The sequence below is a fragment of the Heptranchias perlo genome, chromosome 4 (genome assembly GCF_035084215.1).
Source record: "Heptranchias perlo isolate sHepPer1 chromosome 4, sHepPer1.hap1, whole genome shotgun sequence".
Taxonomy (NCBI): Eukaryota; Metazoa; Chordata; class Chondrichthyes; order Hexanchiformes; family Hexanchidae; genus Heptranchias; species Heptranchias perlo.
Genome location: NC_090328.1, coordinates 79,683,904 through 79,709,333, shown reverse-complemented (window position 1 = coordinate 79,709,333; position 25,430 = coordinate 79,683,904). Strand labels below are relative to the sequence as shown.

General features: G+C 41.4%; 1 protein-coding gene across 1 annotated transcript in view; it reads right to left on the bottom strand.

Annotated features, from left to right (window-relative positions):
- Positions 1-21,357, bottom strand: part of zmp:0000001301 (rab9 effector protein with kelch motifs) — a 126,156-nt gene extending 104,799 nt beyond the window's left edge. Inside the window, exons 1-3 of the mRNA XM_067982322.1 lie at positions 21,234-21,357; positions 21,053-21,127; positions 12,754-12,838 (exon numbers count right to left, since the gene is read on the bottom strand). Of these exons, the coding sequence (XP_067838423.1) occupies positions 12,754-12,838; positions 21,053-21,114 (147 nt within the window). The 5' untranslated portion in view covers positions 21,115-21,127; positions 21,234-21,357. The remainder of the gene's footprint in view (positions 1-12,753; positions 12,839-21,052; positions 21,128-21,233) is intronic.
- Between the last annotated feature and the right edge of the window lie 4,073 nt (positions 21,358-25,430).

Sequence of the window (25,430 nt, the reverse complement as noted above, 5' to 3'; positions counted from 1 at the left end):
CTTCCCCCTCTTCCCCCCCCCCACTGATCTTCCCCCCCCCCCACCGATCTTCCCCACCGATCTTCCCCCCTCTCCCCCCACCGATCTTCCCCCCCTCTCCCCCCACCGATCTTCCCCCCCTCTCCCCCCACCGATCTTCCCCCCTCTCCCACCACCGATCTTCCCCCTCCAGCACCGGATGACATCTCACTCTTTCAATCAGTCTGGCTGCTGGACTTGAAACCCGGAAAGAACTTTAATCACCATCAATTACATTGCGATCACGTCGGAAACGGTAAGTTTCTTTTTCGGGTTTGCCACGCGCACCTTCACCTCCCCCCCGCAATCCGCCACCATTTCAAAATTGAGCCTGTTAACTCTGTTTCTTTCTCCATAGACGCTGCCTCACTTGCTGAGCTTTTCCAGAATTTTGCTGTTTTTATTTATAATAGAATATCTAAAATGTGTAGAGGACTCCTTTTGCAAGCAGTTTGTCAGTAGGCCTACAAAAGCAGAGGTGTTGCTGGATCTGGTTATGAATAATGAAATAGATTAGGTAGATGAGCTAACTAAAGGTGAGCACCTTGGGTGTAGTGACCACAATATGATATGGTTTAAGATCCAACTAGAAAGGGAAAAAGTCAGTACAAAAACTAGAACACCAGATTGGATTAGAACAAATTTTAACTGAGTTGAGGTGGAAGGAGAAATTGGCACACAGGATTTTAGAACAACAGTGGGATTACATAGAATGTACAGCACAGAAACAGGCCATTTGGCCCAATAGGTCCATGCCAGTGTTTATCTAGCTTCCCCTTAAATGGATCTATGCTAGTCGCCTCAACTACTCCATGTGGTAGCAAGTTCCACATTCCAACTGCTCTCTGGATAAAGAAGTTTCTCCTGAATTCCTTATTGGATTTATTAGTGACTATCTTATAATTGTGGCCCCTAGTTCTGGTCTCCCCTGCAAGTGGAAACATCTTCTCCATGTCTACCCTATCAAACCCTTTCATTATCTTGAAGACCTCCATCGGGTCACCCCTCAGTCTTCTCTTTTCTATAGTAAAGACCTCCAGCCTGTTCAATCTTTCCTGATAAGTATGACCTCAGTTTTGGTGTCATCCTAGTAAATCTTTTTTTGCACCTTCTCCAGTGCCTCTATATCCTTTTCATAATATGGAGACCAGAACTGTTCCTAGTTCTCCAAGTGTGGTCTAACCAAGGTTCTATACAAGTTTAACATAACTTCTCTGCTTTTCAATTCTGTCCCTCTAGAAATGAACCCCTATGAATGGTTTGCTTTTATGGCCTTCTAACCTGCGTTGCTACTTTTAGTGATTTGTGCATCTGTACCCCCACATCCCTCTGCTCTTCTACCCCATTTAGACTCTTATTATCCAATAAGTATGTGGTTTCCTTATTCTTCCTACCAAAATGTACTACCTCACACTTATCTATATTGAAATTCATTTGACAATTGCAAGCCCATTCTGCAAGTTTATTAATGTCTTCTTACATTTTGATGCATTCTTCCTTTGTTTTAACTGCACCCCCAATTTGGTGTCATCCGCAAATTTTGAAGTTGTGCTTCCGATTCCCAAGTCCAAATCATTTATGTAAATGGTGAACAACAATGGTCCCAGCACCGATCCTTGTGGATCACCACTTCCCACCTTTTGCCAGTCTGAATTACTACCTTTACCCCCTACTCTCTGTTTTCTGTTTTGTAGCCAGCTTGCTATCCATTCTGCTACTTGTCCCGATTCCACATGCTCTGACCTTAGTCATGAGTCTACTATGCGGTACCTTATCAAAGGCCTTTTGAAAATCCAAATATATTACATCTACTGCATTACCCTTGTCTACCCTTTCTGTTACTTCTTCAAAGAATTCAATAAGGTTGGTCAAGCATGACCTTCCCTTTTAAAATCCGTGCTGACTATTCTTTATTATATTTTTGGTTTCTAGATGTTTTTCTATTACATCTTTGAGTAAGGATTCCATTATCTTTCCTACCACCGATGTTAAGTTAATTGGTCTATAGTTCCCTGTACTGGTTCTATCTCCTTTTTTTAAATATAGGAATAATATTAGCTGTCCACCAATCCTCTGGCACTATTCAGTTTTCTAAGAATTTTTATATATATGTAATAATGCCTCTGCTATCTCTTTAACGTCTTTTAATATGCGTGGATGAAATCCATCCGGACCAGGGGTTTTCTCCTCTCTAAGTTTGATCAGTTTATCAATTATCTCCCGCCTTTCTATTTTAAATGTCTTTATATCTTTTTTGACCTCTTCTTCTGATGTCATGCCCATCATGTTAGTCTCCCTGGTAAATACTAAGGTAAAGTAATTATTTAATATTTCTGCCATTTCGCTGTCATTACCTGTGAGATTATCACGTTAGTGGCCCTATCCTGATTTTTCTTTTCCTATTTATGTGTCTGTAGAATGTTTTACTATTTCTTTTTATATTCCTTGATAATTTAATTTTTTTAGATTCGCTTTGTCTTCCTAAATGTTTTTATAAACTTCTTTCCCAGCCTTTTCGTATTCCCTTTTGTCATCCTTTCCTTTGTTGTCTATGTACTTAGTGTATGCCTTTCTCTTTAATTTCAATTTTGCCCTTATTTCTTTATTCATCCATGGTGTATCATTACTGGCTAGCTTGTTCTTGCTTTTTAGTGGGATATATTTCTCCTGGACTCTATTAATCACCGTTTTAAATGTTTTCCACTGTTGTTAATTTCTTTGTTTATCAGTAAATGTTTCCAGTTTATTTTCCCTAGTCCCATTCTTATCACCTGAAAATCAGCTTTTTTTCCCCAATTTATTAGCTTGGTCTTTGTCTTACTTATGTCCTTCTCAATCTTTATCTTAAACCTTATTATGTTGTGGTCATTATTATCTAGATGTTCACCTACGCTTACTTCTCTTATCTATTCTGGTTCATTTCTCATTACCAGATCCAGCATTCTTCCTCTCTTGTTGGGCTTTTTACATACTGGGTAAGAAAGGAGTCCTGCACACATTTTAAAAACTCCATTCTCTGTTCCACTTTACCTACCTCTTCTTGCCAGTTTGGGGGATAGTTAAAATCTCCCATGATTATTATTCTATGTCCTTTACTCATTTCACATATTTGCTTACTTATTTCTTCCTCCACCTCCTTTCCACTATTAGGTGGTCTGTAGTATACCTCTATTAGTGTGATCGATCTCTTATCTTTTATTTCAATCCATATGGATTCTGTTTCTGTCCTGATTGTAATGGTACAGAATAAGCATTAAATAGAAGGAAACTACTAGCAGTTTTAGGATGCCATGAATAAATAAAGAGATTAGAAACCAAATACAATTAAGAAGAGAGCCTGTGAGGACTATAAGAATAATAAGTAAAATACTAAAAGGAGAATATGCAAAAATAAGAAAAGAGGTTAAGAGCAGGATAAGTGATGCAAAGAGGGAGTATGAGGGAAAGATTGCAAAAAACATCAAAAGCAATAGTAAAGTATATCAGTAAAAAGAGAATCGTTAAAAGCGAAATAGGACCCCTGAGCAGAGAAGATTGTCAATTTGTAGATAATGATCAAAATAAAAAGTACTTTGCTAAAGATAATAATATTGGATAGGTGGTGAATTCTGAAGTGGTTGAGTGATATTATGATGGATAAAAGGAAAATGTTAGATAAGTGATTAGGCTAAAGGAAGACAAAGTGCCAGGGCCTGCAGGATACATCTTAGGATCCTGAGGGAGGAAAATTGCTGAGGTACTATTACATTTCAGGCTTCTATTGAGTTTGGATGTGTGCCAGAGGACTAGAGAGTGACCAATATATCACCAATTTTTTTTAAAAGTGAGGCAGAGCTCATCCAGATAATTACAGGCCACTGAGTTTAACACCTGTGGTCAGGAAGATTTTAGAGTCCTTAATTAAGGATAAAAATGTCATGGAGGTGAAATTGCATAGCGGCGGCCTACCAGAGCGAACGGAGCACAGGGAACGATCCCTGCACCCGAACGGGTAGACCCAAGATATATGCAAAGAGCTTATTAATACCTGTTTCAGGCGCTGGCCTTGAACGCCTATACGTCAACCATTACCAATATGTCATGCGGTGCACTTCCCGCACGGAATGTACATATGCATGCCGCCCGCCATAATGGATGCTGTAAAATAGACACAGCATCAATGAATTTCTAGGCCCATATAGCTAGATAACTAGAAAATAGGAGTGGCTAGCACTGGCTTCAAAGGGGACAATCGTGCTTGACAAACTTCAGAATTCTTTGAGAAGATATGGTAGATGGGAAAATGCAATGGATGCAGTGTACATGGACTACAGGAAAACCTTTGGCAAGGTACCACACAGGAGATTACTAGAGATGATTAAGGAGTATAGACTTGGGGGGAGAGTAGCAAACTGCATTAAAAATTAGTTAGAAGGGATAAAACAGAATGTAGGAGTTAAGGTAGTTTTTCAGAGTGGTTGGAAATGAGTAGTGGTGTCCCACAGGGTTCAGTTCTGGGGCCACTTCTGTTCACTGTGTATATCAATGATTTGGATATAAGCCTGAAGAAAGTGATATTGAAATTTGCAGATGATACCAAAATAGGGGGTATAGTTAATTCTTTAGAAGGAGGCTGCAAAGGGCTATTTATAAGATGGGGGAATGGACAAAAAATGGAATTCAATGTCAGTAAGTGAGAGATGATGCATGGAAGATCATACAGCACAGAAGGAGGCCATTCAGCCCATTGTGCCTGTGCTGGCTTTTTAAAAGAGCTATCCAATTAGTCCCACTCCCCTGCTCTTTCCCCATAGCCATGTAATTTTATTCCCTTCCAAGTATTGATCCAATTCCTTTTGAAAGTTACTATTGAATCTGCTTCCACTACCCTTTAAGGAATTGCACTCCAGATCATAAAAACTCGCTATGTAAAAAAATGTTTCCTCATGTTGCCTCTGGCTCTTTTGCCAATCACCTTAAATCCGTGTCCTCTAGTTGCCGACCCATTTACCACAGGAAACAGTTTCTCCTTATTTACTCTTTCAAAACTATTCATGATTTTGAACACCTTGATCAAATCTCCTCTTAACCTTCTCTGCTCTAAGGAGAGCAACCCATGCGTTTTCAGTCTCTCCACATAACTGAAGTCCCTCATCCCTGGCACCATTCTAGTAAATCTCTTCTGCACCCTCTCTAAGGCCTTGACATCCTTCCTAAAATGTGGTGCCCAGAATTGAACACAATACTCTATCTGAGGCCTAACCAGTGTTTTATAAAGGTTTAGCATAACTTCCTTAATTTTGTCCTCTCTGCCTCTATTAATAAAGCCAAGGATCCCATATGCTTTTTTAACAGCCTTCTCAACTTGTCCTGTCACCTTCAAAGATTTGTGTACATACACCCCCGGGTCTCTCTGTTCCTGCACTCCCTTTAACATTGTACCATTTAGTTTATAATGCCGCTCCTCATTCTTCCTACCAAAATGTATCACTTCATGCTTCTCTGCATTAAATTTCATCAGTCATGTGTCTGCCCATTTCACCAGTCTGTCTATGTCCTCCTGAAGTCTGTTACTATCCTCCACATTGTTTACTATCTTTCCGAGTTTCGTGTCATCTGCAAACTTTGAAATTATATCTTGTATATAGTATAGTGGTCTTAATGGGGGACTTTAACCTTCACATGGATTGGGGAAAGCAGACTAGCAACTGTCAGAAAGGGAGTGTATTTCTTGAGTGTGTTCGGGATAGTTTTCTACAGCAGTATGTCCTAGAGGCAACAAGGGGGCAAGCCATGCTAGATTTAGTAATGAGTAATGAACCAAATTTAGTTAACAGCTTAACTGTGTGAACATCTATCCAATAGCGATCATAACATGATCAAGTTCAATGTAGTGTTTGAAAGGGAAAAAAGTGAGTCAGCTGCTATGATTCTAGACTTGGGTAAGGCCGACTTCAAAGGGATGAGACAGAGACTGTCCACAGTAAACTGGGCAAATCTGTTAATGGGTAAAACGACTGATGATCAGTGGGAAATGTTTAAAGAAACATTTAACGAGATACAGAACCGGTTTATACCCCTGAGGGGCAAGAACTCTACTTGCCAAAAAAACAGCCATGGACAACTAAAAAGAGGTAAGGGACAGTATAAGACGTAAGGAAAGGGCATACAAATAGGCAAAAAAAATGGCACAGATCCTGGCGAATGGGAAAGATACAAAGATCAACAAAGGGTCACAAGACAGATAGTAAGAGCTACAAAAAGAGAGTATGAAAAGAAACTTGCAAGGGATATCAAAACCAATACAAAGAACTTTTATAGTTATATTAGGAAAAAGAGGGTGGTCAGGAGCAGTGTTGGCCCCTTAAAAACTGAAAGTGGGGATATTGTCATTGACAATGGGGAAATGGCAGACATGTTGAATAATTACTTTGGTTCAGTACTTACAGTAGAAAAAGGGGATAGCATGCCGGAAATCCCAAGAAAACTAATATTGAATCGGGGACAGGGACTCGATAAAATTAACATAAGTAAAGCAACAGTAATGAAGAAAATAATAGCACCAAAGAGTGACAAATCCCCAGGACCAGATGGTTTCCATCCCAGGGTTTTAAAGGAAGTAGGTGAGCACATTGCAGATGCCCTAACTATAATCTTTCAAAGTTCTCTAGATTCAGGAACTGTCCCTCTAGATTGGAAAATTGCACATGTCACTCCGCTTTTTAAGAAAGGAGAGAGAGGGAAACCAAGGAATTAGAGACCAGTTAGCCTAACATCTGTTGTGGGGAAATTGCTGGAGTCTATAATTAAGGATAGGGTGACTGAGCACCTCGAGAATTTTCAGTTAATCAGGGAGAGCCAGCATGGATTTGTGAAAGGTAGGTCGTGCCTGACAAACCTGATTGAATTTTTTGAAGAGGTGACTAAAGTGGTGGACAGGGGAATGTCAATGGATGTTATTTATATGGACTTCCAGAAGGCATTTGATAAGGTCCCACATAAGAGACTGTTAGCTAAGTTAGAAGCCCATGGAATCGAGGGAAAAGTACGGACTTGGTTAGGAAATTGGCTGAGCGAAAGGCGACAGAGAGTAGGGATAATGGGTAAGTATTCACGTTGGCAGGATGTGACTAGTGGAGTCCGGCAGGGATCTGTCTTGGGGCCTCAATTATTCACAATATTTATTAACGACTTAGATGAAGGCATAGAAAGTCTCATATCTAAGTTTGCCGATGACACAAAGATTGGTGGCATTGTAAGCAGTGTAGATGAAAACATAAAATTACAAAGGGATATTGATAGATTAGGTGAATGGGCAAAACTGTGGCAAATGGAATTCAGTGTAGACAAATGTGAGGTCATCCACTTTGGATCAAAAAAGGATAGAGCAGGGTACTTTCTAAATGGTAAAAAGTTAAAAACAGTGGATGTCCAAAGGGACTTGGGGGTTCAGGTACATAGATCATTGAAGTGTCATGAACAGGTGCAGAAAATCATCAAGGCGGCTAATGGAATGCTGGCCTTTATATCTAAAGGACTGGAGTACAAGGGGGCAGAAGTTACGCTGCAGCTATACAAAACCCTGGTTAGACCGCACCCGGAGTACTGTGAGCAGTTCTGGGCACCGCACCTTCGGAAGGACATATTGGCCTTGGAGGGAGTGTAGCGTAGGTTTACTAGAATGATACCCGGACTTCAAGGGTTAAGTTACGAGGAGAGATTACACAAATTGGGGTTGTATTCTCTAGAGTTTAGAAGGTTAAGGGGTGATCTGATCGAAGTTTATAAGATATTAAGGGGAACAGATAGGGTGGATAGAGAGAAACTATTTCCGCTGGTTGGGGATTCTAGGAGTAGGGGGCACAGTCTAAAAATTAGAGCCAGACCTTTCAGGAGTGAGATTAGAAAACATTTCTACACACAAAGGGTGGTAGAAGTTTGGAACACTCTTCTGCAAACGGCAATTGATACTAGCTCAATTGCTAAATTTAAATCTGAGATAGATAGGTTTTTGGCAACCAAAGGTATTAAGGGATATGGACCAAAGACAGGTATATGGACTTAGATTACAGATCAGCCATGATCTTATCAAATGGCGGAGCAGGCATGAGGGGCTGAATGGCCTACACCTGTTCCTATGTATACCCAAGTCCAGGTCATTAATATAGATCAAAAAGAGCAGTGGTCCTAATACTAACCCCCGTGGAACACCACTGTTTACTTCCCTCTAGTCTGAGTTCACCACTACTCTCTGCTTTCTGTCCCCTAGCCAATTATGTATCCATGCTGCCAATGTCCCTTTAATCCCGTGGGCTTTAATTTTGCTAACAATTCTATTATGTGGTACTTCATCAAATGCCTTTTGAAAGTTCATTTACACAACATCAACCACACTACTCTCATCAGCCCTCTCCGTTACTTCATCAAGGAACTCAATGAAGTTAGTCAAACCTGATATTCCTTTAACAAATCAGTGCTGACTTTCATTAGCCCATACTTTTCCAAGTGCCAATTTATTTTGTCCCAGATTATTGTGTCTAAGTTTCCCCACCATCAACTGGTCTGTAATTGCTGGATTTATCCCTCTCCCCTTTTTTGAACAGGGGTGCAACATTTGCAATCTTCCAGTCCTCTGGTACCACTCCCATATCTAAGGAGGATTGGATGATTGTGGCCAGACCCTCCCCAATTTCCACCCTTACTTCCCTCAATAAGCTAGGATGCATCCCATCTGGACCGCGTGACTTTCCTACTTTGAGTACTGCCAATCTTTTAAGTACGTCCTCTATCAATTTTTATCCTCTCCAATATCGCTACTACCTCCTCCTTTACTGTAACATTGGCAGCATCCACTTCTTTTGAAGCCTGATTCTAAGTATTCATTTAATACCTCAGCCATGCCCTGTTCCTCCACAAGATCTATTTTTTTGTCCCTAATTGGCCTCATCCTTACTGTGATTACCCTTTTACTATCTATATGTTTATAAAAGACTTTTGGGTTCCCTTTTATGTTAGCTGTTAATCTATTCTTATAGTCTCTCTTTGCCCCTCTTACTTCATTTTTTAGATCGCCTCTATACTTCCTGTATTCAACATGGTTCTCTACTGTATTATGAACCTTACATTTGTCCTTTTTCTGCTTCATTTTAATCTCTAACTTTAGTCATCCAGGGAGCTCTAGCTTTGGATGCCCTTCCTTTCCCCCTCAGGGGAATGTGTCTACTCTGTACCCGAACCATCTCCTCCTTGAAGGCCTCCCGTTGTTCAATTACTGCTTTGCCTAACAATTTTTGATTCCAATCCACCAGGGCAAAATCTCTTTTTAACTCACTGAAATTAGCCCTCCTCTAGTTAAGTATTTTTACGCTTGATTGTTCCTTGTCCTTTTCCATAACGATTATAAACCTAACAATATTATGATCACTGTTCCCCAAATGCTCCCCCACTGGAACATGCTCCACTTGCCTAACTTCATTCCCCAGAACTAGATCCAGCAAGGTTTCCTTCTTCATTGGGCTGGAAACACACTAATCAAGAAAGTTCTCTTGTACACATTTCAAGAATTCCTCCCCCTCTTTGTCCTTTATACTGTTACTGTCCCAGTCTATAGTGGGATAATTGAAGTCCCCCATTATCACTACTCTATAGTTCTTGCATCTTTTTGTAATTTGCCTGCAAATTTGCTCCTTTATTTCCTTCCCACTATTCAGTGGCCTATAGTGTACACCCAGTAGCATAATAGCTCCTCTATTTTTCCTTAATTCTAACCAAATAGATTCTGTCTTTGACTCCTCAACTACATCATCCCTTTCCATCTCTAATAGTTTCTTTGATCAATACTGCCACCCCCACCTTTCCTTCCTGAATACCTTGTAGCGAGGAATATTAGGTTCCCAATCCTCCCTTTTTTTTGAGCCAGCTCTCTGTATTGCCACAATATCATAGCCCCATGTGGGGACTTGTGCCTGCAGCTCACCAACCTTATTTACCATGCTACATGCAATTACGCATATGAACTCCGAATTCATCTTAGACTGCCGCGCATTTGCCCCATGTCTGATCCCTCCTATTGCTGAACAATTCTTTTCTCTAGTGCTATTTGTCTTTCCCAGTCCTCTGTGCACCTTGTTTCATCCTGGTGCCAATCCCCCTGCCAAATTAGTTTAAACCCTCCCCCACAGCACTAGTTAACCTCCCCACGAGGACATTGATCACAGCACTTTTAAGGTACAACCCGTCCATTTTGAATGGATCCCTCATGCCCGAGAACTGGTCCCAGTGTCCCAGGAATCTGAAATCCTTCCTCCTGCACCATTTCTCCAACCACACATTAACCTGTCTTATCCTACTACTCCTGTGCTCACTAGCATGGGGCACTGGGAGTAATCCAAAGATTACTACGTTGGAGGTCCTGCTTTTTAACTTCCTCCCTAGCTCCTGAAACTCTGACTGTAGGACTTCAACCCTTTTCCTTCCTATGTCATTGGTTCCCACGTGGACCATGACTTCTAGCTGTTCCCCTTTGATTGCAGAAATGCCTATCTGTCCCACTGACTACTGAATCCCTTATAACCACTGCATTCCTACACTTCGCTGTGCCCCCATGAAGTCCTTTGCCCCACGATGCCATGCTTCAGACTGCACTCCTTCGAGGTGTTGTCACCCTCAGTGGTATTCAATACTGAAAACCGGTTAGTGAGTGACACACTCCAGGAGGATTCCTACACTGCCTGCCTCTTCCTACCCTGTAGGATGACCACTGACTTACTGTCCTGAGCACTCTGTAGCTGCGGGGTGACCAGCTCCTGGAACCTACATTCCAGGAAATTCTTAGTCTCCCGTATGCCATACAGTGATTCCAACCACTCCTCAAGCTCAGAAACTCTGAGCTCGAGCTCGAGCAACCTGAGGCACTTCCTGCACACATGGTCACCTGAAGTGTCCTGGAGTTCCCACATGGTGCAGGAATGAAGTAGGCTTGATGCTGTAGTAGAGCAGAAGGATTTGGGGGTATAGGTTCACAGGACATTAAAGACAGTGCCTCAGGTTGATAAGGCCATAAAAAAAGCTAATGGAATTCTCGATTTTATCACGAGGTACAGAATATAAATGTCTAGTGGTAATGTTGAGCCTATATAAAACCTTAATAGGACCTCAGTTAGAGTACTGTGTGCAGTATTGGGCTCCACATTATAGGAAGCATATTGCGGCTTTAGTGACGGTACAACACAAGGATGCTGCCTGGTATGAAGAGTTACAAATACAAAGAAAGGCTTGTAAATTTGGGGCTTTTTTGTTAGAACAATGCAGATTATGGGACAATATGACAGAAGTGTTTAAAATTTGAAAGGATGGGACAGGGTAGATAGGAGCAGACTGTTTCCAGAGGTTGAGGGATCAAGAATGAGTGGCAAAAGATACAAGATTAAATATAAGAGATTTAGAACAGAGGGCAGGGGAAATTTTTTTGCACACAGATCTGCGAGGCTGTGGAATTCACTTCCAGGCTTAGTGATTGAAGCAGAAACTATGTTAACATTCAAGATCAGATTGGATAGGTGGATGAATGAAAAAGAGTTGAAGGGTTATAGGAACAGAGTGGGTGTTTGTGATTGGAACGATTTGCTAGCATGGAGGGTAAACATGCATTGGTTGGGCCCAATGCCTGTTTCCATATTGTAACTTCTATCTATTTCCATGTAAGCCCTCATCCATGCCTTTGTCACCTCCAAACTCAACTATTCTAATGCTCACATGGCTGGCCTCTCATCCTCCACCCTCCGTAAACTTCCCCTCATCCAAAACATCGCTGCCTTTATTCTATACCGCACTAAATCCTGCCTGCTCTTCACCCCTGTCCTTACTGACCTCCAATGGCTCCTGGTCTTCCACCGCCTTATTTAAAATTTTCATCCTTGTGTTTAAATCCCTTAATAGCCTTGCCGCTCCCTATCTTTGTAATCTCCTCCAACGTTACAACCTCCACCCCCTGCCATCAAACTCTCTGGTCCTCTCATTCTGGCCTCTTGTGCATCCCCCTCCTTCTGTCCCTCCACTGACAGCTGAGCCTTTAGCTGCCTAGTTCCCACACTCTGGAATTCCCCTCCTTAAATGCCTCCACCTCCCTCTCTTCTTTTTGAATCTTCCTTAAAGCCCACCTCTTTGAACAAGCTTTTGGTCACCTCCCAGCTAATCTGCCTTCATGTATAAATGGGAATTTGGCACCACAGGAAGAAACGCATTTTACAGAACTCTTTTCATGGGAAGCATATCTCTAATATACATGATTACTAAAGGTTCAGTCAGCATCTAGAATTAGATTATGAACTTTATAGCTGGAGGAAGATTTCCACTGATCTATGAGTCACACTCCAATGTTTTAATGGGACAAACAGTGAAGGTTGCCACAGATTTTCACTATAAATGGGCATTTTCACTTTTTTCAGTATAACGGGAGTATTATTCTAGCCTATTGCACGGTAAGTCAGGACATTGAAATTTCTTTTCCCCATAAACTTTCAATAAATAATTATTTTCCAACACCTTAACTTCAAACAGATTTTGCCTGATAATGCTGCTGTTCTGATGAAATGAAAATGATGTATAAACTGTTAAAGCCCTTGTGTCAGCAGGCTATATACTAGTGTAATAATTGAATTTCTGAAGTCAGGATCGCATAGACATTATCATGACAAAAATATTATAAATCTACAATATCCTGAAATATAATGAATAAAAATGAAAGTAACTCCACACAGGATTACTCACTTTCATACAAACAGTAGAACAGCCTCCAAATATGAATGCTATGTTTCCAGCGACTGCTAGTGCATGGCCATGTCTACAAACAACAAAAGGTAATTTTAAAGGACACCTTCACAAGAAAGATACTCAAATTAGAATGAAGGTAGAGGATAGAACTGGGTGCCTCAGTGGGTTTGCTCACTAGGGCCTATTTTCTGTGTTTGCCCTGCCAGTAGGAACCTCCCCCACTGGAGGTGCATATTGGGAAATGAATGGAAAATCATGGACAGTGACCTGTAACTTCCCAATATGCACTGCTTGAGGTGATGTAAGGAAAGGGTTAATTCTTTATATTAACTTTTAGCTTTTGCTTGTTAAGTAAGTTTCTGTTAAAAGGCTGGAGATGTCAGTTTCAGTTTCATTTCTGGTGAAATGAAAAGTAAGGACAGGGACATGTAGCTGATAAGAGTTCAGCAGAGGCAAAAACAGACTTTCTTTGTTAGGTAGCTGCATCAACTGCCATAAGTTCTGCAGCTGTGAGATAGTTGACAGGTTAATGGTATGATCCATTCAAGAAATTGTAACTAGGATGGCCAACTCCTCCAAGAACATTGCTGAGGAATATGGTCAAATGATAACTAAAGTATTGGGCCTCTGTATCTGTCTCCGGTTGAATGAATTGAATGACAATTCAGTCAAGATAAATAAACCCTTGATAAGATGTAAGTGAGGCCTTCTTGTTAAAACTGAAATTCATTAAGTGAATAACAGGATGAGGTAATCCTTTGATAACATATGAATACACAATGGAGAAAAAATATAAAGAGGGGTGTTAGAACAGATTCTTCAGATTTCGACAAGGCCTGATCAGCCGTTAACCCATTGAGCTTGAAACCTGTAATGTGGTGAATTCTCCAGTAAGTCGTTTTATCCTAAGTGTAATCTCAAGTATGTGTATGAGAATACCTACGATCATATCGCTTTGCTTGATTCATAATAAAGCATACATTTTCATACAGGAAATTAATAACATGTATAATTATTATTAATAATAGATATCATTGTATGCTTAATTCCTATGCAAGCCAATAAAATGCCATTGAACCATATTATCTTGAGGAGTTACATATAAACTTATAAGTAAGAACCTCTATTCCCTAACCGTGAGATTCACCACCAACAGCATGTATTTGGAAAATTATCCAAAATTTCTTTTGCCTCGTGGATCTGGCATCAAATCCAGATCCGACTGATGAAGAGAAAGCCTCCTTTCTCCAATGATTTTGGATAGTCCCAACCTTGTCCATAGAGGCTGCAAATGCAAGCCCGGTGCTGCAAATAATAGGCATCAGATGATGGCTGTTGTGGGAAACAGAAGGTTCACACTGACACAATCTGCAGAGGAGGATGGTCTTCATCTGAAGTTGAAGCTGAATTGAGTTAGGGTTAAGACAGATGTGTGGTGCAGAGAGCTTCATTCTGCACCTGCTCTGGCGGCCCCATTGATGGCAATATTGGGTGACATTCCCATGAACTGATTTCCCTCAATTTGATGAAAGCTAAGTAACAAAGAAAATTATATTGCAAGTGAGGCTAAGGAAGAGTTATGATTGCCTGAGAACAATTGTAAAGCTCACAATAACAATACAGTGATACTTAAAACAGTTTCACCATGAGGTATACAGCAGCAATGGAAACTACAGTAAAGCATTTTAATTTTAAACTCAGACATTTACAATCTAATTGTGGTATTAAAATAAACTACTTAATAGTAATAATGAATTCAAAGATGTGCATTTGTCTATGTCTTTGAACATCAATAGTCTCTACTGTGCAAAATCCACAATAAATGCATTTTTTTCATTTTTATTTCTAATTAGACAGCCAGTTTTAAATAGAGTTCTGATTCGCGGTGGATCAATAGAACGTCTATCTTTGGGTCTCTTCTAGCCCTTTTAAATGGCTGTCCCGCTGCAGCATCGCAGACATTTTCCTGCCCTAGCAGCGATGGGCTCCCTCTTGGTGGCAGAGATCCTGCTGGGAGGCTGGTCTGCAATATTAAACAGCTCGAATTGCATCAGGGTTATGGCGGGGTGGAAGTCAAGCACCAACCCGCCTCTGGCAGGAGCAGCAAAATCCAGCCCCTATGCCCCAACCAACTCCAGTCCTCTGCTTCCCAAACTGCTGCTAGTTTTGCTATTTAACTATAAATAATAATACAAAATCATAGCATTATATAAAAATAAAGACAGAATGTGTGACTTTAAAATGGGGACTTAGTTACGTCTACATGTCATGGTACAATTATTCCCCACTCTCTAACATTGCTTCATCCGAAGACTACATTTGGTCTTGACACGCCATGTGCAATGCCACAAATATCAACCAGTAAGTGATAAATATATGTATCGATACACAGACCTCCAATAAGCAGCTCAAAAAACATGCATATATTTAATTTTTATTCCTTTGTCAAAGCACATACTCAGATAAACTTACATCTTCTTATTTACTATTGGCTGAATAAAAATATTTGTTTTTATGCAACAAAGCAGAGCATGCTATGAGATGGACCTGTGACCATGTGTGACAAACCATGATGGGTTATTTATTTCTTGCTGGCCACAGGACAGATAGGGCTAAAGTTAGATAATGTCTGTTGATTATTCAGTCTGAATAGAATATACATTACAATCTGGTGATATTCAGACCTCAGGATGTGGAAGAGACATGTACAATTCAGGAAAAACTTGGTATGCATGGTTAGACTTTTGCCATTGTAATTGGATGGGGACCCATCCAACTATTCATTTAAAGCATCTGCCACAGATCAATGAGTCAAGCCATTTCATTCAATTCAAACAGCCGTTGTAATTAATAGTCTGTGAATGGCTGTTCCTCTATTGTAATTGAGAGAAATATAGTTTGTAATGTCCTTTGTTTCAATATATTCTAAATGGATTTTGAATAGTATGTTTGAGGCTGACTTTATCCTAGTCAGCAGTCAGTCTGAGGCTGACAATTGTACGAAGCTAATCAGAAGCTCCGTGGTAGAGTTTTGCAACAGGGGTGGTCCCAAGAATATCTAGTGTAAAACAACAAAAATGTGAAATCTCTATATTCTTTATTTTTAAAAGAATTTTCCATATTGTAACAATTTAAAAATGGCTTTTATGATGTTTATTGGGAGAGATTTTTGCTGTCTTTCTGAAGAAGAGATTACACACAATGCCCAAAAATTACTGGACTCGCTCTGCCGGCATTAGTGCTGCGGTGTGTATGCTGCTGACCTCTGTTCCTGACCATCTTAGTTGTTGGCTACAGGTGGGAGCAACAATGAATGGCCTTGAGGGGTTGGGGAGGCGCTGCTGCCCACCCCACTGATTGGTCCCCTTTATAAGAAGGCTGATCAAAATGTTTGATTGCAGCATTGGCACAGGCTTGGAAACCCTGCTGGGTCTCACTTCCGCCCCTGGTTGACCTGTACACATCCTGATATAGGAAGTCTTGGGCCATGTTTGGGGCATATGGAAATTCTGTTCATCCAGACCCAGTTGAAAATTCCTTCACAACCACGAATTGGTGAGTAAGTCACTTTCCTTATTGCACGAGATGATATAAACAGGTCTGGAGAGATTTATGGCTTCTACTGCCCAGTTGTTCATTATCATGCAGCAAGGGTTGACTGCTCTGCAGACTGCCCACGAGCAGCACAACACATCATATCTGCAACGCAGGCCTCAGGCGCACGAGTGGTGAACAAAGTTAGAGCACTTCTAAGTAACACTCCACAGATGACACTCAAGCATTCAAATGTAATGGTCTCCGGTGGCATACAAAAAGAAGTAGATTTCTCCCTGTCAGTGTCAATCCCTACCTCTGAGCAAATAACATGAGAAGTATCCCAAAACATTTAGGCCCAACAGCCAGGCAGGCTATTCCAGGCACAAACGGGACTATCTCATTCTGTGTCACATAAAAATAGCCAACCAGAGGAATCACATAGATCCTCAAGAGACTTCTCAAGAATCCTCCACAATTACTCCTTCCTAAGGGGATCACTTACGAGTATTATATGAAGAAAAAGATGGAATACTAGTTTACGAAGCACAAGGAAACAGCAGAACATCACATTAAACATATTGGATACATGCGTTCTTACATTAATACATTTTCATGTAAAATTCATCTACATATGGGGGAAAAAAGCATTTAGTTTTGTGCCCCACAAATGCTGGGCAATTTTGGTTAAAATGTATGTACCACATTTTGTCTTTCTGTTTGCAGGAAGAATCATGTGCAAGTTTCAAGTGGAAAAAAACTGATCAGTGCCCATTGTACCTGTCATTTGGGTGCTAGCTGGAGTGCAGCAGGAGCATCTGTTTCCCCCTCATGCCATTGCTGGGGTTTGCCTTGCTGCAGTTCTTCTCTAGCATGTTTCATGCTGCAATAGTCTGCAACATGCAACAAACCAATTATTCTGCCAGCTCACTCTGGCTTATTCTACAAAGCATCACTAGAACAATCGAAACATTGGAAATGCTAGGGGTGATTTTAACCAAGACCCAATATCAATGGGGCTTCTGGCCCAATATGTGCTCCATACCAAAATAGACTCCCATATATATTTACAGCATTCCCTTTATGTAATCCATTGGCCACTACTTCAAAAAAAACCTTTGCTGACTCTGCTTGATTATCCCATGCATTTCTAAATGGTCACTAATTTTATCTTGAATTATGGATTCTAAGAGTTTGCCCACAACTAACGTTGGATTAACTGGTTATATAGTTACCAAGTTTATCCTTTATTTCTTTCTCTCTCCTTGAATGAGGTGTTACATTGGCTACTCTCCAGTACCTGGGCACAGTTTTCACAATTAAAGAGAAATGAAAAATTGTCGCCAGGGCTTCTGCTATCTCCTCTCAGTTCTTTCAACAGTCATGGGGCAATGCAATTAAGGCCTGGTGATTTACCCACCTTAAATTCCAGTAATTTTTTCAGAATCAATTCTCTTTGTACAATTAGCTGTATTAATTGTTTCATATTCTCCTCTAGTATACCCATGTTCTCACTTCCACCACTGTTTGTAAAAACTGACGCAAAATATTTAATATCTTCGCGATACCTTCCTCCTTCACAAATAGACTTTTTTCTTCAACCAGAATGGTCCTACCCTGTCCTTAACTATTATTTTACTTTTTATTTGCTTATAAAAGCCCTTACTTTTTTTTTAATATATCTGCTATTCTTTTCTTCATATTTCCTTTCAGCCCTTCTAATCTCCCTGTCTCTCTTTTAATTTAACCCATTAGGAGACACTGACTTGCCCCAGTGAAACTGACTCAAATAAACTTAACAAATGCGCCCTCTTTTTTAGAGGAACACAAACAATAAACACCCAAATCATTAAAAAAAAGGACAAAGGAAACTTATCAAATTAAATCATAATATTATCTCCAAGCATGCACTCCAGTCCCTGCAGTGCCCACCAGTCACGGAAGGCCTCAAGCGTACCACTGGCACCACGTGCTCCCTCTCCAGGGCCACCCAGGTGTGGACCACACCGTGGAAGAGAGGCAGGCAGCCAGACCGACCACCACCAGGGGCCATGTCCAACCTGGATTTATGGATGGAAACCTTAGCCAGGCCCAGGAGCAGACCCACGAGGAGATCCGCCAACTTGCCTGCCTCCCTCTGCACCAGGTAGTCAAAGATCAGGAGCGTGCTACTGAAGTGCAGCCAAAAATTGAGGAGCAGCCCCTTCAAATAACGGAAGTGGGGCTGAAACCTCTCTCACACTATGTACACATGGAAAACGTACTCATCTAGGCCGCAAAGGGTACAGACGGCCTGGGAGTTCATGGAGTGGCTTAACAGCCAGTTTGTGGGGATCGCCAATAGTGCAGGGGAAGAGTCCCAGGTAGACAGCCCTCCATTGGGGACCCCTGTCTCCGCTTTGCAAGATGACACGCCAAGGCGTGTTCGGACGGAAGAAGAGGGCGAGGAAATGGAGAGTGTGCATGAGTAGCCCGCTTAGGAAACCCCTCCACGCAGAGTGGAATGGCACGGTGGGAATTTCCGAGAGACCTAATCTCCCTGTTCATGTCCTACCACACTTTACATATTCCTCGTAATTATATTTAGTGTTGTTAGCCCTAACTTCCCTTATGCTATGCCTCCCTTTTAAGTATCAGTTTAGTTTTAATTTCTCTATTTATCGATGCACCCCTTTCTTCCCTTATTTGAATATATTCATTTTGTACTCACATTTGAAGATTTTCTACTCCTAATCTGTTGTCCTGTTTGCTAACTTTTATGCCCAGTTAATTTGGGCCAGATCACTTTTTATGTTACTGAACTGTGTGTTTTTTCCAGTCCAGCACTCTTATCTATGACTGTTTGCAGTCCTTTTCTAGTCATTGAACCTAACTGTTGTGGTCACCAGTTCCCAATTGCTTTATTACTCGCTGGACTAGAAAAACATTGATCTAGAAAGCAGTCCGGAGTATAAGCTAAAAAAAAAGTTCCCCATTTTGATCACATGCATTACCCTTATTCCAGTTTATTTCGGAATAGATGAAGTCATCCAATATTTTTGGCCTGTTTTCTTACATATATCTCTGAATTGTCTGCAGATCTTGTCTCTAGCCCATCTCCACTGTTTGGTGGCCTGTAATGCACACCAAGAATTGCACCATTTCCTTTCCTATTTCTTAACTCAATCCATATGGTTTCCGTCTTAATGCAACCCCAGGACATCTTTATGTTCTAGCACTATGATAGGATCCTTCACCAACACTGCCACCGCAACCCTTTTTTTCTCCTTATCTCTCCTAAAAAATTTTAAACCAGGAATATTAACTACACAGTCCCGTCCAAACCTAAGCCATGTCTCTGTTATAACTATTATTGTACATCATATCCCTCCAGTTAGTAATGCTTCTACCTCTCCAATTTTGTTTTGAATGCTTTGAACATTCACATGACCCCATTTTTCACAATGATGACCATTGTTCTTTTTTCTGGTTTGCACAATTATTTTTCTGATATCACTTGCCCCTCCTACAACAGTGTTTTTAATTTCTCATCACTTCATAGCCTGTTTCTTTCCTCGTCCCCTCTGATGAATCAAGCAAGTGACAGACACCTTGTTTGCAAGAAGCAACATATTCACCAGTTTCTCTGTGGAAAGGAGTCACAGCTCAACAGGGCACAGAATGTTTCCCGGGTGCCACGATTTCCAAGAGTACAGGATGTCGTAGATAGCACCCATGCACTGTACAAATAGCTAAGCCTGGCCACCACCTCCTGGTAGGCAAAGTGCATTGCTGTCATCTGGGTAGGGTGCCCTGAAAATCAAACAGGGCAACCCTTCTCACATCTACCTCATGTAGCAGCACACCAACTTTCCCGCCATCAATAGGGAGCCTGGTGCTGCCCCACGTTTTCACTTAGCCATACACTGTATTCCATACCATCACGTTGGGTTTCCTTTCACTTAATTTTTGCTTGACACTTCTTCCTCCTGCCTCTACCAAACCTTGGCAAAGGCTGAAAAGTATTTAAAATTTATTCGGAGACTTTATAAAGGCTGAAAAAATGTGCATATGTATCTATTTGCCTTTAAATGCTGGTCAGATTTGGGCACCGCCTATTAGAATACCTGCTAGCACAAGGCCAAAACTGTGCTGGGAATTTATGTTCAAAACAGGTAATGGGGGGGGGGGGGTGGAATTCAATGTCTTTCTAGATGTATGAATTAAATAAACCAAACGGTGTATCTCGTGTATAAGTATCCTGTGATTTCCAGGACTGGTTATTCGTAATACGGAGTTAGTACCCGTAGTGGCGGAGTGATAATATAGTTGGTTAATAGTATACTATGTAAATGTTGAAATGTAAATACACGCACGTACATAAAACATTCAATTTAAAAATAACATTTTTTAAATCTAAAACTGAAAAACAAACAGAAATCTAATAAACATTATGCTTCTTTGGTTTTGTTAGATAAGTGTCTGCATCCAAAACTGCTCATTTTAATTTTGTGCACTTTACCTGGGACAATTGTAAACAATTTTACAACACCAAGTTATAGTCCAGCAATTTTATTTTAAATTCACAAGCTTTCGGAGATTTTCTCCTTCCTCAGGTAAATGTTTCAAGATCTCCTTGAAGCCTACGCATTTATACATATTGAATAATACATGGTGTTTACAGACTATAACTGGACTATAACTTGGTGTTGTAAAATTGTTTACAATTGTCAACCCCAGTCCATCACCGGCATCTCCACATCATGATTACCTGGGACATGGAGGGTCTCCTCTGACTTCTTTCTTAATCCAGTGACCACTTGCCAGGGCCATTTTATGTTGCCTGCTGCAAACAGTTCAAATCAAATTCATTTTGCTGTTTAAACAGTGATATATATATATATATACACACACATATCTGTAACTCATTTAACGAGTATCGGACTGCATACCTCAGATCACCAATAATTTGCAGGTAGATACGATGCGCTGCGCAGAAGTTTATCCCAGATATGTCACCGCTAATCCTTATACATAACGACCGAAAACCCCTATGTTTACTGCTTCCAGTCGACAGTTAAGATTGCCAATGTATCTACTCCAGATATCACCACGATTTATTCTGACGCCAATTCAATGTAATTGTAGACTTTCACATTGTCTAAGTGCAGTTGCTATGCTACCTACACACTGTTAACGACTGCCAATGAAACAGTATTTCCGGGGTAATTTTCAAATCCATAGAAACCCAAGTCAACAACAGACCTGTATCAACCAACGCTGACACATTAAAAGTACAACCAAGGAGTACTCCATGTACAACGGAGTTAACACTGCATAATTTGTAACCAGTTGATTTTCAGCTATGAGTCTGAATGCATACAAAGAGAAATACTGACGGTTTAGGTCGAATGGCAAGTTATATATTATTTTATTCAATTAGATACCCTGTGCAGTCCGAGGATTCTGAATGTGCAGTAGAACGAAAATATGGGAATAACCTGAGACGACTTTATCCACGTAAACATAAAATTAAAATGTTTCATTGCTGTGTATTTGGTGGATCTAAAGACATGTCAAAAATTACATATAACTTGCTATGCTTTGAAACTGGGCTTTTAATGGCTCACTAACATTTTTAAAATAAATACTACTTAATTAGAGACCTCGTGGCGATGATACACATTAAAACATATCTTACCTATGCATCATATATAACCTCGGATCAAAGTTATTTCTAAATATATTTTTATATTCTAAAAATTTTACTTATTCCTTTTATATTGCAACAAGGAGCAGCTGTTAAATATAATAGGAATTTTAACTTTAGGTATTATTTATTCATGAGGTTCATTTACACTAGGACACATGAGCTGATTGCCAATTAAAAACTGAAACGGCCTCAGCCTTCAGATCCCATCCTAACTTCAGCAAAGAAACTTCTACTCTGACGTCTCAGTCTCTGGCTCTCTGAAAGACCAGTAAGCTGGTTGCTGTCACCATACTCCACACACCCCTAAATTCAATGATGAAAATGGCAAAAACCTACCAGTGAGCAAAGCAGTCTCCAGACTTTGACCCACTGGTTAAGCACAAGGATTGGACTCCGTGAACTGCAGAGTTCTATGCCTTCTTCAAAGCAAAGGTTCTAGTTTTCATTAGAACCACTATTTTGCTTATGTTTTGTAATTAATTGTGTATTTTTGTCCTCTTCCAATTTCAGATTACCCTTCTTATGCTGCATCAAACTGCATCCTAGCTGCAGGCTCAAACTAACTGAATACTATTTTAGATCTCATTATTGAAGCAACAGTTGTTATAATCTAACAGAAGGATAGGTGTCAGTTTGGCTCAATGGTAGAATTCTCACCTCTGAATTAGAACATTGTAGATTAAAACCTCACTCTACGGCTTCAGGCTGACGCTTCAGTGCAGTACTGAAGAAGTGGTACATTGCCAAATGTGCTGTGTTTTGAATGACATGTTAAACTGGGGCCCCACTCCCTGGTCAGGCGGATGTACGGGATTTCATGGCACTATTTGCAGAAGAGGAGGAAAGTTTTCTTATCCAACACTTATCCCTCAACCAACACCACCAAAACAGATCAATTAGTCATTTGTCCCATTGCTGGTTGTGGGACCTTGCTATGCACAAATTGGCTTTTTTTTATTTGTTCATGGGATGTGGGCGTCGCTGGCGAGGCCGGCATTTGTTGCCCATCCCTAATTGCTCTTGAGAAGGTGGTGGTTAGCCGCCTTCTTGAACCGCTGCAGTTCGTGTGGTGAAGATTCTCCCACATTGCTGTTAGGAAGGGAGTTCCAGGATTTTGACCCAGCGACGATGAAGGAACGGCGATATATTTCCAAGTCGGGATGGTGAGTGACTTGGAGGGGAACGTGCGGGTGGTGTAGTTCCCATGTACCTGCTGCTCTTGTCCTTCTAGGTGGTAGAGATCGCGGGTTTGGGAGGTGCTGTCATAAGAACATAAGAACATAAGAAATAGGAGCAGGAGTAGGCCAATCGGCCCCTCGAGCCTGCTCCACCACTCAATAAGATCATGGCTGATCTGATCCTAACCTCAAATCTAAATTCATGTCCAATTTCCTGCCCACTCCCCGTAACCCCTAATTCCCTTTACTTCTAGGAAACTGTCTATTTCTGTTTTAAATTTATTCAATGATGTAGCTTCCTGGGGCAGCAAATTCCACAGACCTACTACCCTCTGAGTGAAGAAGTTTCTCCTCATCTCAGTTTTGAAAGAGCAGCCCCTTATTCTAAGATTATGCCCCCTAGTTCTAGTTTCACCCATCCTTGGGAACATGCTTACCGCATCCACCCGATCAAGCCCCTTCACAATCTTATATGTTTCAATAAGATCGCCTCTCATTCTTCTGAACTCCAATGAGTAGAGTCCCAATCTACTCAACCTCTCTTCATATGTCCACCCCCTCATCCCCGGGATTAACCGAGTGAACCTTCTTTGTACTGTCTCGAGAGCAAGTATGTCTTTTCTTAAGTATGGAGACCAAAACTGTATGTCGAAGAAGCCTTGGCGAGTTGCTGCAGTGCATCCTGTAGATGGTACACACTGCAGCCACTGTGCGCCGGTGGTGAAGGGAGTGAACGTTTAGGGTGGTGGATGGGGTGCCGATCAAGTGGGCTGCTTTGTCCTGGATGGTGTCGAGCTTCTTGAGTGTTGTTGGAGCTGCACTCATCCAGGCAAGTGGAGTGTATTCCATCACACTCCTGACTTGTGTCTTGTAGATGGTGGAAAGGCTTTGGGGAGTCAGGAGGTGAGTCACTCGCTGCAGAATACCCAGCCTCTGACCTGCTCTTGTAGCCACAGTATTTATATGGCTGGTCCAGTTAAGTTTCTGGTCAATGGTGAGCCCCAGGATGTTGATGGTGGGGGATTTGGCGATGGTAATGCCGTTGAATGTCAAGGGGAGGTGGTTAGACTCTCTCTCTTGTTGGAGATGGTCATTGCCTGGCACTTGTCTGGCACGAATGTTACTTGCCACTTATGAGCCCAAGCCTGGATGTTGTCCAGGTCTTGCTGCATGCGGGCTCGGACTGCTTCATTATCTGAGGGGTTGCGAATGGAACTGAAAACTGTGCAATCATCAGCGAACATCCCCATTTTTGACCTTATGATGGAGGGAAGGTCATTAATGAAGCAGCTGAAGATGGTTGGGACTAGGACACTGCCCTGAGGAACTCCTGCAGCAATGTCCTGGGGCTGAGATGATTGGCCACCAACAACCACTACCATCTTCCTTTGTGCTAAGTATGACTCCAGCCACTGGAGAGTTTTCCCCCTGATTCCCATTGACTTCAATTTTACGAGGGCTCCTTGGTGCCACACTCGGTCAAATGTTGCCTTGATGTCAAGGGCAGTCATTCTCACCTCACCTCTGGAATTCAGCTCTTTTGTCCATGTTTGGACCAAGGCTGTAATGAGGTCTGGAGCCGAGTGGTCCTGGCGGAATCCAAACTGAGCATCGGTGAGCAGGTTATTGGTGAGTAAGTGTCGCTTGATAGCACTGTCGACGACACCTTCCATCACTTTGCTGATGATTGAGAGTAGATTGATGGGGCGATAATTGGCCGGATTGGATTTGTCCTGCTTTTTGTGGACAGGACATACCTGGGCAATTTTCCACATTGTCGGGTAGATGCCAGTGTTGTAGCTGTACTGGAACAGCTTGGCTAGAGGCGCAGCTAGTTCTGGAACACAAGTCTTCAGCACTACAGCCGGGATGTTGTCGGGGCCCATAGCCTTTGCCGTAGAGTGAATCGAATTGGCTGAAGACTGGCTGCTGTGATGGTAGGGATATCGGGAGGCGGCCGAGATGGATCATCTACTTGGCACTTCTGGCTGAAGATGGTTGCAAACGCTTCAGCCTTGTCTTTTGCACTCACATGCTGGGCTCTGCCACCATTGAGGATGGGGATGTTTACGGAGCCTCCTTCTCCCGTTAGTTGTTTAATTGTCCACCGCCATTCACGACTGAATCTGGCAGGACTGCAGAGCTTTGATCTGATCCATTGGTTGTGGAATTGCTTAGCTCTGTCTATAGCATGTTGCTTCCGCTTTTTAACGTGCATGTAGTCCTGAGTTGTAGCTTCACCAGGTTGGCACCTCATT